The sequence below is a fragment of the Pongo abelii genome, chromosome 7 (assembly GCF_028885655.2).
Source record: "Pongo abelii isolate AG06213 chromosome 7, NHGRI_mPonAbe1-v2.0_pri, whole genome shotgun sequence".
In the NCBI taxonomy this organism is placed as follows: domain Eukaryota; kingdom Metazoa; phylum Chordata; class Mammalia; order Primates; family Hominidae; genus Pongo; species Pongo abelii.
Genome location: NC_071992.2, coordinates 149352061 through 149366916, shown reverse-complemented (window position 1 = coordinate 149366916; position 14856 = coordinate 149352061). Strand labels below are relative to the sequence as shown.

Here is a 14856-nt window from a genome sequence, read left to right as displayed (position 1 = left end):
CTCTGTCTTCCAGGGGGATGTACAATGGTGGCAAGATGCAGATCAGGGAGATGAGCTGGAGAATGTTTGCAATGTCCATTCATTCAGGGCTCTGTATAAGGTGTACTATATCCCATATACACCTCCACTTTGCTGTGGACTTGGGCACTGCACTTTCCTTGTAGTGCTTGTCAGCAGCCATTTTCCACACTTCATAAAGCAGGCTCAAGGAGACTGAGCTTCTTCACTAGAAAGAACCACTGGACAGGGTAAAGGCTTTATGAGTACTTGGCAAGGTCAGAAGTTTAGTGCTGGCAGAGACCCCAGAGACCATGTCGCTGTCCCAGCCTGCATCTCATGTGATTGTATGATGGCCAGTTCCCAAGCCTGTTTCCTCACTGAACCATGCCTGGCACAAGAGGACAGAGACCTCAGAGATCATATTGCCTCCCCAGCCTTCATCTCACATGATTGTATAATGGCCAGTCCCCATGTGGGTCTCCCCATTGAACCATGCCTGGCACAAAGTAGGAGCTCAGGGAGATAACAGATTCCCCCTCAAGACATCAGAAAGAGAAGAGAAAAAAGGCAGCAGGACTGAAGGCACACCTGGTCTCAGAGCCTTGGCACAGGTGTTCCCCTTACCTGGAACACCTTTTCTCAGGCGTACCTGGAAGCGTCTGGCAGATCCTTCTGGCCTCCCCCGAGAAACCTTTCGTGCCCCTGCAGGCTGCTAGCATTCCTTCTCCTGCATTCTCACTGCACCTGACACCTGTCCACATTGCACCCCTTGCCACATTGTCATGCAGTGGCTGGCACATGGAATTCTCACTAGTGTGTGAATGTCCAAGGCCACAGCCACATGTGCTCAAAAATGTCTGGTTGGATGAAAGAATGAATACTGTAGCCACTTCATCTTATACCTGGTTTACATGCTGTATTAGATAAAGCCATTTCCTATTTCTCTTAAAACTACGTGCCCTCCTTAAAAGCAATGAGACCAATCACTCTCTTTGGCTTCCTGGGTTTGTCTTAAACATTCAGACTGATGGGAGTAACCTGATACACAAAGGGGAAGATTCCTCATGTCCTCTGAATCAGACAGGCCATTCTCATGGACCCTGAGAAGCACCATCCGAGTAAACAAGCCCACGTGGAGATGCCACTGGGCCTGGACTCAATGTGATTTTTTCTCCAGGCACTTTATCTCCTTGAGCCCAGGAATGCAATCAACTGAGAAAGGGAAAACTGAGCTGAGCCTTGCCTATTCACCCTGACTCCCCGCAAGGTCTCCAGTGGGGGCCAAGCTCCCCTTCTAGGGGAGAGGGAAGAAAGCAGGGGGCGGGGGGAGCATCTTGTGTGAATCATGTGAGAGTTTTGTAGATGCTGCCCTAAAGTAGTGTGTGATGATGGATTTGACAGAACCTTCTCAAGTGCCACTAACTCCCACACATTTACATTATCACAAGCTGTGTGGCTGCCCCTCAAAGGCACTGCCGAGGTTGAGGATTACAAACACAATGCCTGATCAAGCAGGGGAGGGCAGGGTGCTGGGCATTTTTTAGGCATGTGTTAAGCACCAGGCACTGTGCCAAGTGGTTGCTATCTAATGGGATAAGAGGTAGACAAGATTCTTTTACACATGAATCCAGGGATCTTAGCAGGGAAGCAAATTACCCATGGCCGTGCACTAAGGCATGTAGTCAGTGGCAGAAACATGGTTCAAGCTCTAGTATCTGCTCTGTAATGTGATGTTTTTTTCCCGTGTACCATGCTGCCTTCCTATGCCAGCAGTCTGATCTGGCTCTCCCTCTTCTTATTCCCTTCTCCTTCCTTCTTTCCTTCTGCTCCTACTCCTATTCCTACAGTGCATCCATGCATGCAAACACACACACACACACACACACTGCAGACCACATGCAGATGTCTTGTCTCCTGGTCCTTGCTGAGCCCATATTGAGCAGCTGATCTCCCTCTCTCTCTGAGTTTTAGCTCCACCTCAGTAATAATAATCACAGACTCTGGAGGTAGAGAAGTCCAGACAGTACATACGTACTGTTCCTATTCATGTTTGGAATCACAGCTTTCACTGTATGCCATGACATGCAAAAGATTCTCATAGACATGTCATTTATTAAACAATTTCAGAATATTTACACTTTGTTTATACTCTTCAGGGTGGACATAAGTGAAGCCCATTGGCCACAGTCGGGTGAACCTTGCTCTTTGTTTCTTTTTTCAGGTTTTGTTGTTATGGTTGTCTTCATTTCCAGTAACACTGATGAATTTGCAATGATTTTGCCTTACTTTCTGTGCCAATTGCCCATCTGAGGAGCTTCCCATATTTATGAGTTGGATAATTGGGTTAAAAGATTAAAGCTGGATACAGAATAGAGTGATGTCAATACGTCCATTCATTGATATTCATTGATTAAACTCTTGGTGCACCCATTTAGTCTCTGCATTCAGACACCTAAGTGTGTGAGAAGGTTTTAGGGTTGGTACCTGTTTCTGTTGGAGATGCTGGCCTTGGCACTGTGTCTTTTCTACATCCCATAGACTCAGGCCGAGACCCCATGTCAGAATCTAGGACGAAAAAAAAGAGTTGTTGCAATGCTGGGGAGAAGGGGTAGTACTCCACTGGTCAACAAAATGGTAGTAGTAATGTGAGAAAAATCAGGCCCTAAAGCCAGGTGCCTTAGATAAGAGCTGCAACAGATGCCCTGACATAGATCTGCACTCTTTTTTATATGGAACATCATCCAACCTCTCAATGATAGAACACTCATTATCTGTGATATTGAAATTATTAACATATGCAAAGCCCTTTCGAGTTAACAAAATATGCTCGTAAACATTGCTGTTTATAACACCCTATGTAGGTAGGGAACAAGATTTCCATTTTACTCTTGAGAAAACTGAGACTTAAAGAGGCAAAATAATTTATCCCAGACCACTCAAGTGGCCAGTAAATGAATTAGAAATTTTAAAAATTTAACTAAATGTTCAAGTCAGGAACAGGTCTTCCATGAAAGCGAGTGAGCCTGTGGTGGTGCAGGTATCAGGCAGGCCTTAAGGTACTTCCCTGTAGTGCGGCAAATGTCCTGGAGAAATGTAAGTCCCTCATTTTTCATCAGCTAACACTTTATCAGAAATTTCTGATAACTAGGAAGTGCTGGACTTGGGACCTCCTACCAGTGTCTGGTTTCAACCCCAGGACCTCCCAGGCATCCCATGGGCATTTCATGTACCCTCTCCAAGTCTCATTTTCCTTGCCTGGAAAATGAATAAAATATCACCCCCTCTTTAGGCCTACATTATAGGTATAATTAAATGAGAAAAGAAGTACACAATTTCATTTTATCTCTTTAAAATGAAAATGATGGTAAACACCTTCCTTTTCATTTTCTCCTCCCCCTCCTTTTCTCCTCTTTCTCCTCCTCTTCTTCTGTCTTCCTTTTTCTCTTCATCACCAGCACCCCCACCAACATTACTCAGCAGGTATTATATGCACAGCACTGTTTTGTGCATTGACGTATTATTGCTCAGGCAGTTCTGTGGCGAGTGGCATCTGTATCGCATGTTACCCATGGGGAATCTAGGCATGAGGGGCTGGTCCATGGGCTCCCAGGCACATGAGTGGGGATTGATAGGAAAAGGATTCACATCCCATCATTCCAAGTCTGTGCCTTCCTGCTCTTTCAGTTTATCAGCATATAGAAGCAAATCACCAATCCTCTCTCGGAACACTGAAGATCAGCGAGGACAGATTAGGGGAACAGGAAGGAAGTTCTATGGGGTCAGAGGCCTTTTCTCATGCCTCTCACCCAGCACATACGGCCATGACCTGTGATGGGCCACTGCTCTATCTGCTCCCTCCTGAGGCCGGAACCCTTCAATAGTCAGGGCTGTGCCTCTCATCTCTCCCTTAAATGCCTTTCATTTTCCCTGGGTCTGAATAGGCACTTGGTCAACATTCAGAAAACTTGAAGGAGGACAAAGAAGCAGAAGGGAAGTGCCAAGCATACACATTGTCGGACTCTCCATTTTTCCCCCACTCTGTCCCACACACCCAGAGTAGCATTATCTCTGAGCAGGAGATCAGGGCACTACCTGCCTGGGGTCCTGTCCCCAGTCCCTGGGCCTAAGGGTGAAAGGCACATGGGGCTGAGTCCAGTTGGACAAATGCCTCCTGTGCTTTGCAATGGCCCTGAATTCCCCTCCTAGGAACAAGGGTGTCTTGTGGTCAGCAAGCTTTATCTCACGGGAACCTAGTGCTTCCTCTATCCAACCCTTCTTGGGTTTCCACAGTATTCCTTTTTCTTTTAGACTTTGGTATCTTATCTGATGAGTTGGGGCCCTTCTATTCCACAGAAAGTATGCATTTGGAAAGTGACTCTCTACCTATTCTTCTACGGAAATAGAGTGCCCTGTGAATGAGAGGTGGTGCCAGACAATCTCATGTAATCAGCATCCTGCTAACCCCCTTTTCCACCATGGAGCTCACCTTTCCAGAGATAAACCTGCTGAAAATTGGTAAAGGTGTCTTGAGTTCCTTCTAGGGGTGTCAGACCTGCAAAGGAAGATGTTTATTTTTATGAGCTTGAGTGTGCTGTCACTGGGTATCCACCACTACTGCAATAGCCCCATCTCCCTTGACACAGGCTCTTCCCAGGCCTGAAAACTCTGTTTCCCACGTAAGGTGTAACCCAGAAGCTTCTTGCAGCTCTATTCCAGCTCCCTGGTACAAAACCAGAGCTGGTAAGACATGGGTGTCATACTCAGGGCACCAAACGGACTACTTTCGTGAGGGGTTGTGAACCTATGATTCGGGAGAGTCATTTAAGGAACTGGAGATTGGCTTGAAGAAAGTAAAGCTCCTGGGACACTCGAGGGCTGTGTGAGTTTCCCACATCACTTAACTCCTCAGAGACTCTTGCCTCACTGGTAAATGTGGACAGCAATTTTGAGAATGGGAATACTGTATATAAACTATCCTCTGCAGTCCTCAACATTTGATAGGCAGCCACTTGTTGGCGGCTGCCACAACTCAACTGATTACTAATATTATCCAATTTTCCTTTCTGGCAAACTGTTCCCCCCTGGATCCCATTCTGGATGAGACTAGACTTGCCACACCATTTCCTGATGGTCAGTGCTGCGTCTTTTGCCCCTGCTCAGTCTTCAGTTCCTTTCAAATTCCCTGTGACATGGAAGGTGAGGGAAATAGCCCAGATAGCAGAGTCTGGAGGCAAATAAGCCCCATGCTATAGGAGAGGGCTGGCTGACAGCCTGGGACATCGAGATATGATCAAATTTTGTTTTTAATTATTATTAGGAGCTAGTCTTTTTATACCTTTATTTAAATTTTTATTTTATTTTACTTTAAGTTCCAGGATACATGTGCAAAACTTTGTGCTGGTTTGTTACATAGGTATACATGTGCCATGGTAGTGTGCTGCGCCTACCAACCTGTCATCCAGGTTTTAAGCCCGCATGCATTAGGTATTTGTCCTAATGAAGAGCTAGTTATTTATTGATAAACGGTTATTACCATTTATCCAACACTAGCAGCGGTGTCTAAGGGAAAGAATACAGTCATGGGTTCTTAGTTTCTGTTTCTGGTTGGGCCAGTAAAGCCCCTTCCTCATCACTCTTTTCTGCTTATCACTAAAGACAGAAACTAAAAACCATGGTTTCAGAATACTAAAAACCTAAAACAAAACAAAACAGAACAACAACAACAACAACAAAAGGTGGATTGGACAAGCTTGCACGAAAACCTTCCATATATTACCTAATTTAAAACTCACAGGCATGCTATAAAGTAAGGTCCCCGATTTCCAGATAAAGGAATCAAAGTCAAGAAAGGTTAATGCAAGAATTTAAACCCCATCTATTTGGCTTCAAATCCCATACTCCTTCCTAACCACCACACTAGGGAGAGGATAATATACAGCCATGCATCTCTTACCAACCAGAATATGTTCTGAGAAATGCAATTTTGTTGTTGTGTGATCATAGAGTGTACTTACATAAGCCTAGATGCTCTATATACTTTTATTTACATATATTTTTTCATACAAAAAAGTCCCAGCATCATTAATGAATCTTAATCATTTCCCCTATTTGATCTGAAATGTCAGTATCAAGTGCTATGTATCAGGTTTCTATTATTATCCATTATAATCTTATGCATTAATCTTATAATATTATTCTCCATTTAATCTTATGGGACCATCATTACATACGTGGTCCTTCATTGGTCAAAATGTCTTTTTGAGGTGCATGGCTGTACTTCAGAATTCTGTCCATCTGACATGGCAAAAATGTTAAAGGTGTTTGTGTTTAAAGAGGTGAACTGAACTCTCTGGAAAACTCCGTTCTCAAAGTGACAAGTTCCCCCGGGGCTGACTATGTTCTAGGACATAAAGGTGAGACAAAAAGACCGAGTTGCACTTTCATTTGATTTTACTTCTGAAATGGGAATAAACAATGGTGCTAGAACTTCTCAGACTGTGCAATGTTGAGATGTTTCTCTAAAGGATCTACTCAAAATTCTGTCATAGCCTTCTTTAGAAGGTAAAAGTTATTTATAGCAATTTGGGAAAGTGAACACCTATGGCATCTAAGGGATGTAGACTTGGATCTCTGCAATTACTGGATTTGTCCTCCTTGTCCTCCACACTGCGGAGGAGACCTCACCATATACTCCTACTGCAACAACACAGAACCAGTGGTTGCGCACCTGCTCACTTTGTGTTCCGTTTTCACTCTCTCCTCATGATATCATCATTTGCTTATTTCAAAGCTCAGGCTATGGGGTTTTAGACTTTGTCACAAGGGAAATCAGATAATTTTTTTTAATCTTTTTTTTTTTTTTGAGATGAAGTCTTGCTCTATTGCCCAGGCTGGAGTGCAGTAGCATGATCTCGGCTCGCTGCAACTTCTGCCTCCCAGGTTCAAGCAATTCTCCTGCCTCAGCCTCCCAAGTAGCTGGGATTACAGGTGCCCACCACCATGCCCAGCTAATTTTTGTATTTTTAGTACAGACAGCATTTCACCATGTTGGCCAGGCTGGTCTTGAACTCCCGACCTCATGATCCACCTGCCTTGGCCTCCCAAAGTGCTGGGATTACAGGTGTGAGCCACTGTGCCCAGCTTTAAATCTTTGTATACCCAAATCTATTGATATATTGATTCTTTAAAGATAGATAGATAGATAGATGATAGATAGATAGATAGATAGATAGATAGATAGATAGATAGATAGAGATATGCCATATGTAGATACATATAGAGAGAGCTATAGATATAACCTATATACTCATATAGGTAATACAGATGTAAAGTGAATAAGATTTTTAAAATACTTTTGGTCATGCATTATAATTCTTATTTAACCTGTAAAACTTAAAGAAACAACATTTATCTCTAGAGTATTGTATTGCTCTCAAGTCTAAGGCTGAAGCCAATGACCACATTAAGAAGCAGTTTACCATGAAACACATTTGCAGCGACCTGGATGAGACTGGAGACTATTATTCTAAGTGAAGTAACTCAGGGATGAAAAACAAAACATCAAATGTTCTCACTGATATGTGGGAGCTAAGCTATGAGGACGCAAAGGCATAAGAATAATACAATGGACTTTGGGGACTTGGAGGGAAGGGTGAGACAGGGGCGAGGGATAAATGACAACAAATAGGGTGCAGTGGATACTGTTCAGATGATGGGTGCACCAAAATCTCACAAATCACCACTAAAGAACTTATTCATGTAACCAAACACCACCTTACCCCAGTAATGTATGGAAAAATAATATATACATACGTATGTGTGTGTGTGTGTGTGTGCGTGTGTGTGTGTGTATGTATGTAGTTTACCATGAAATAATTGGGGAATTTGGGTTACGGTCCCTCAATACAAATACAAATTCTGTCACATCCCCATGCCTGCCCCTTCCTAAGAGCTGTAATCCTTAGGAAATGTCAAGAGGAAAGTCTTTACCTCTCAGCAGTCTCAGTGTCTGACTTGGCGGTGAATTGGTGGTGAGTATTTCACTCTCTCTGAGACTCTTATTTTTGTCGGTGTGTGTGTCCTGTTTTACATAATGTCAAAAATTATAGATGTTCTTCACCACTCAGAGACAAACGGGTGCTTCCCGCAGGTGCACATCAGTTTGGGACTGTATTTTTGGCCCAGAATGTACTGAACTGTGATAGGAAGCAGACACCTTATACACTCTGGCCATCTCAAGGCAACAGAGCCCTGGGTCTGCCAGCCTGGGAAATATGCTGTCTTAAGTTCATCGTTGGTTTTTGCCTGTTTCAACACAATTTAATCCAATGGAATTCAACTAAATTCAGCACACATATGTAGAGCACCTTTGTAGGTCCAGAAAGTCACCTGACCAGCATCTGCAGAGATTATTGTGTCCTGGGAAGTACCTTTGTCAATCAGCACAAGGAAGGTTATAACCCCTTGGTGGTCTTCATTATTAATATGATTCCCAAGTCTCCGTAGGAATACATAGAGAATACTGGGTAAAAGAACGAATGTTGCCCTTCTTTCTCTTATCTTACTCATCTCTCATTCCCATCTCTACACCCAAACTCACTTCCTCCTGCTTTCTAAATCAGTTAATAGGACCATCTTCTTCTTGGGTCATCCTTGACTCCTTCTCCATTAGTCTCCATATCCATTCAGACTAGTCCCTAAACAGTTCTTTAATATTTCCTCTCCTCCGAACTCTTCCTCTCAGCTCAAGTCTTACCACATCTCCTAACTCCATTAGGCTTTAGCTAATCCCCACCCAGGCTTTGACCTTGGTCCACTCCCATCCCTCAGCCACATAGCCCCCAGGTACTCATTCTGAAAGACAAACCTACCTTTGGTCCTGCAGGAGCTACAAGGATGTCAGAATTCAGTTCCTTGCAATCTGGCTCATGACAGCTGAGCAGCCTCCTGCCCTGATCTGTCTCCAAAGTGCCCACCTCCCGAGTCACACTGAATGCTTGCTGTCAGGCCTCTGCGTCGTTGCATGCATTTTTCTCTCTGCCTAGAACCCTGTTCTCTTTCACTTCATTGACCTCTACTCATTCTTTAAGAATCAGGTTCTGCATCACTGCCTCCTGAAAGGCTTTCCTGAGCTCTCCAGCTGGTCACATGACCCCCTCCTCTGAGTTTGCAGTATTCAGAGATCTTCTCTTTCTCTCCCCTCATGCCTGGTAGTTACTGTCCAGATTCCTGGATACACTGTAAGTCCCCTCTTTATATCGTCCACTCCCCCAGCACAATTCTTGGCACAGAACTGGTGTTCAGTATATAAATAAACGCAAGGATAAATGAAGGAGGGAGAACAAAACAATGAATGATACTCAGAGACCACCAAATAAACACAGAACATTGCCTTCCCACGCATCAGGTTAGCCCCGAATTAGTTTTCCTAAACAGACTTCTGACCCTTTACTCCATTCCCCAAAATTTCCCTAATAGAATAGAATAAGAAGGTACACAGAACGCAAGCAAGTATCATTCCACCTCTTCCCTGATAAATGATCACAGTTTTGACTGCCTAGAAAATACTTTCATTTCTTCCACAATAACTGAGTTAGAATATCCCTTCTACACACACAGGCCTCCAGCCCCTGAATCAGGGTCGCTGCCCCTGTGATCAAGTCTGGAGGAGCACAAACACACTGAGAACTTGAGGGTCTGGGCACAGAGCCTATTCTCCAGCATTGCTGGGTGTGGCGTGGTCTTTACTCAGAAAACTTCTGAAGCAATCATGCACTGCGTCTGTGGCAGTCAATTTTAATCCACACCCTCAGATTAAACTGGACAGGATCCTAAACGGAAAAGCACACTCTAGGAGTGGTCACGTGGCACAGAAAAGCTGCTGTCCAGGAGCCCCGCCCTCCAGGAAGAAGTCACAGATACATCAACTCTTTATCCCAGTTAACACCACCACCACCGGGCTTTGTTAATTAGCATAATGAACGCTGGAAATAAGTACATATTTATTGGTCAGATTCATAGCATTCAAAACATATGGCTTGGCTAAATGTATCACAGTGTCACTCCTATGCTGGCAGGAAGAGATTGTGACAGATTCCTGAGCCCAATAGCCCTAAAGCCGTGGCTTGATTCAAGACGGGTCTGTGATCAGTCACGGATCTGAAGGATTCTTGTTCATCTGATTTTGACAAGAAGGTGAGTTGAGTTCAGCTGTGAGAATAGTATTGGTTATGTCTTAAATAAACCTTTCCAACAAGGTGCCAAGGATAGCAAGATGGGGCTTCACTGGGGTCACTGAACAGGTGACAGGTCGCGACAGTTTCTGGGCCTGTTTGCTAATAACTGCTTGGATGTGTGGCAGAATTTGGAGACTTGCTTTCATTACAATCCACTAGTGACTTGTGGGGGGAAAGACCTCCAGCCACCAAAGATGACCATTATGAAGAATCAGCTGACACTCCTGGGCCTCCAGTGTGGGTTAGGTAGGTTCAGAATGGCTGCTGTAGGTCCTAGAGGCATTGATATAAGGATGGAGTCTCCCAGGGTCCTTCCCAGCAGATGGTGCCTAGCCTCAGGGGAACCAAGGCCTGCTCAGCTGTACCAATACAGTGGCACTCGCCTCAGGAGGTCATGTGTTTCCCTTGCCCCTCTGCTAGACAGTGAGCTTCCCTAACAGGAGGCAGATATCAGGATCTCTACATCCCACTTCCCAGCGTGAAGCAGATCTCAATAACGATCATATGATCGTGGAATAAAGGAAACCTGAGCTGTGCTACTGGTGAGCTGAATAACCTTGAGGAAGTTCCCTTGAGTTCCTATGCCTTACTCTCCCCCTCAGTAAATGGAGAAAATGCCATTTCTCTCCAGGTCTTAGATGATGAGTGGAAATGACATATGCAACATGAACTGCTGGTCTATGCCCGGGGCTCTGAGGGAGCTGCAGAAAGCCACAGCTGCCCTTGGCACAGTGGCAGGATGGATGGGCTAGGAGCTGCTGCCCTCCCTGCAATTGTCAGCCAAGTCCTCTGCAGCACCACTGGGTACACACCCTGTTCCTTGGCCCAGCTGGCGGGGTCGTTCTGAAGTGTGTTTTGCACTGATCCAGGGAATTAAGTACAACCGGCCTCAGAGTCCACCCTTTATTGGCTGTTGTGTCTTCTCTGTGTTACTTCCCCTGAGACTCTGTTCATATTCCTTGTCCTTCCTATTTAAATGACACTCCTGAATCTTTGTCTCATGGTTGATTCTGGGGGAATCCAAACTATAAACTAAGACACAAACATAGCACTAAGCACATGGCAACGCACAACCTGTGACAGCAGTAACTAATAACTGTAGGGCCCTTTTTAAATGACTCATCTTATTTCTAGGCATTCATCAGCCATCTAATCTAGATGCATCTGGTTGCAATGAGTACCACAGGTATATTGTAACTTTCTCCACTGAGGTCCTGGCACCCCATGTTAATGACAATCACTGACATAAAACAGACCCCTATAAATTGAACACCAGGCATCAGGCAAAGCCTCACAATCACTCAACATCAAGCCTTTTGGATTCAGGATGAACCCAGTAGTATTTCTGCCAAGACTTTTTTTTTTTCTATCAAATTTTACATCTGTGTGGCATTAGGGGACATTTAATCTGCCTTTTTTCCATTCATTTGCACTTCAAGATTTGTCAAAAACTAGCCATATGCAGCCCCAGAGCTTTCTAAGATGTTTTTCTGACAAATAAGAGGGTTGACCCAGCCAGCAGCAAATAGTTGAATACACTCAGAAATGCTCATTGGAAATTTGGGAGATCCAGATCCTGAGTGGATTTCTCTCTGGAGAACACATGTCAACCCAGTTACCAAGGTGAAGCAAAATCTCATATTCTCAGCCATCACTCATTGCTGATGGCAGGAAAGAGAAACCTCACAGCAAAAGGTGCTGTGTCTCCAAATTAGATAAAAATAGCCTCCAGGTGTTTTGTGGGATTAGTTGTTTGGGGTATAATTGTTTGTTTGTTGGGGGCTGGTGTTAGAAGTCAGTCCTAACTTCTGTGTGGCAAGTGACCTGAATCCTTACCAAACAGGAAAGGATATGCTAAGGGGACATTCTGTGTTCCTACTATCCTTGTCAGTCCTCTAAGATGGGCAAACAGGAGGCCTGCTGTATTTAATAATCTCTGTATCTCTCACCCCATCTAGCCTGTGAGCTCCTTAAGAACAGAAACCACTGTCCCCATCTTTGCCTCTGGACCTGGCCAGGTCACCTCACCCTCACATCCACCCAGCAGCTGCTCAGGATATGAGGGAGGGAGGAGGAAACACAAGGGCTGCTCCAACCTGGGGAAGGGCTCCCCACCAACTCACCTCCTCCAAAGCTGTTTGCACATCTCCCAGCTCCCCTCTGCAACTCACAGTTGACCCTACAGCTTTCCTGAATCTTCTGTTCCCTTCTCCCAACAGCCCTGTAAAATCCTTGAAGTAGAATATCCCATTAGCAGGCATTAATAACCCAATATCTGGAGCATAGCTGGCCCCAAAGTGATGTCTGAGGAGTGACACACTCAGTTACTGGAGACTCCTTAATTTTTCTGGCACAATAACAAGGAGAACTCCAAAGCACTTTCCACTTCCAGTAAATTGCACATAGGATGGTGGAAGCAAAAGGTGGCAACGAGGAGTGGGTAGAGAGCTTCCACAAGATAGCACTGATCTCCTAAGCTGAAGGCTTGAGCCCCAGCCATGGCACTAACGCAAAGATTGTTTCTTAAAGCGTGTCACGTCATAGCTCCAAACTTCACTCTCATGAGTGAAATTGTGATATAACCAACTGCCTCACCAGAGTGCCCAAAGGATCGATTGAGTTGTACGTGAAAGTACTTTGTATAATACAGTGCAGATATTGATATATTTACTACTTGAATTTGTGTTCTCTTGGGTTGTGATTTCCTACACCTGGCAATCAATTCATTTGTCCTTTAAAAAGAAATGCCAATTCTGCATTACCCAGGTCATGTGTTGAACCATAGCCTGATAGTACCAGTGAATTGATGAAAGCAGATGTCTGCACCCAGAAGTCCCATGGATGCCTCTATTGGGTGTGCTGTTAGGGAACCAGGGACCAGAGAACAAGGCATTCTTTGACAGCCTGGGAAGCCTGCCAGCACTTCACTCAGTAATCTGTGAACGAATGCGCCCATTGCACAGACGGAGGCCCTGAGGCTGAAGGTGGTCAAATGTCTTGAATAAGGTCACAGAGCTAGGGGAAAAGCCAGGCTCAATTCCAGGCATTTTCACTCCCAGCCCTTTGTGCCACATCTCCAGTGTTCACCACGAGCCTGCCGTGCTCAGCACCACTCTGCTGCTCCACACACATTCTTCTTTAATCCTCTCAACTACCTGAAGAGTCAGAGTCCACCATTATCCTCACTGTATAATTGGGAATACCAAAGCCTAGAAGGGCCACACATTGAGGAGATATTCACACTGGAATTCAAATTCCAGGGCCTGATTCCAGAGTCTGTCTTCACAACCATCTATCCTACTGTTAAACTGGGAGGAAGAGGCCACTCCCCAATCAAGTTTAGTGGGGATGGAGTTTGTCTTTATTGTCCCTAGCACCTCCCTATGTTCTTTCAAATCATTCCATGCCCTCCCCTGCAACTGTTCCTATACCCAGAATCCTCCTCTTTTCCTCCATCAATATCTGTTGTTGGAAAAGGGTATCTATCAGTTCTTCACACTGTAGTTAGAATTTAAATTATTACACTCCCTCCCTCTCACCTCCAGGGGTTAATCGTACTAAGAGGCTGACCTCTTATTTTGAAGAGGAAATATCTGTGCCCTGTTGCCTTCAGTTGGAGGTAGCCTCCTAGTCAGCCTTTGTATAGGGCAACCTCCAATTTGGAGTATCAAGGCTGCCTGAAATCCCTATCACAGTGCACACTTCTTAAAGTCTTGCCCTCACCCACAATACACACACACACATACAGGGCACTGAAAAAAACAAACATTTCAAAAGTCTTTTGGTAACCACTACTCTGGGAGGCCAGACAAGGGCACAGTTCTCATTTCTTGGGCACATACCAAGCACATGCTCTGGGTTGAGCAATTCACTCTGGATTTACTGCCATGAATATATCATATGTCTTTCTTGAAATGCCTGTGTTCACCCTGTGCTACCTCTTGGAGTAATGAATACCATATGTTTACTACCCATCATATAAATAAGCGATTTGATTTTATCGACCCCAGAAGAAACTATTTATGCTTCACAGAATTCCACCAAATTCTGAGATTTTTATTTCAGAATTTGGTGACCATGCACTCACAGATACATGTGTCTTTTTCTATGCCATCATTATAAAGCATAGCTCAATGGTGGGAATCCAGAAATTAATGAAACACAATTCAGTTTTTAAAATATGACAGAAAACAATGACAAATTGAAAAAATAATGATAACACCATCTAATATCAATACCACAGATCAGGAACTCTGCTAGTTCTTGATCTGCAAGGGCCCATACAGAGGAGTGGTTAAGAATGGCAGTGAGAGAGCCAGAACGCCGGGCTTCAGATCCCAGCCCTCTTATTTACAAGCTCTAAGACCTAGGGAAGTCCCCTAACAGCTATGTGCCTGAGTGTCTTCAGCTGGCAAACGGGGACAATGATAATAAGAGTGCCTCCCTTGAAGCACTGTGTTGAGGACTTGTGAGTATAGGTCAAGGCCTCAGAGCAGGGCTGCCTCAGAGGGTGTGCTACATAAGTAATTTCTATTATCTTTATTTTTTTATTGTTATATCCTCTCCTTTCATCCTCCCAACCCCGTGAGATGGGTACTGGTATTACTGTCATTATATAGAC

At 44.4% G+C, this 14856-nt stretch overlaps 1 protein-coding gene across 1 annotated transcript in view; it reads right to left on the bottom strand.

The window, feature by feature from the left end:
* Positions 1 to 14856, bottom strand: part of TG (thyroglobulin) — a 276418-nt gene that overhangs the window by 176316 nt on the left and 85246 nt on the right. The window contains exons 28-29 of the mRNA XM_024251255.3: positions 4487 to 4552; positions 2485 to 2565 (exon numbers count right to left, since the gene is read on the bottom strand). Of these exons, the coding sequence (XP_024107023.3) occupies positions 2485 to 2565; positions 4487 to 4552 (147 nt within the window). The remainder of the gene's footprint in view (positions 1 to 2484; positions 2566 to 4486; positions 4553 to 14856) is intronic.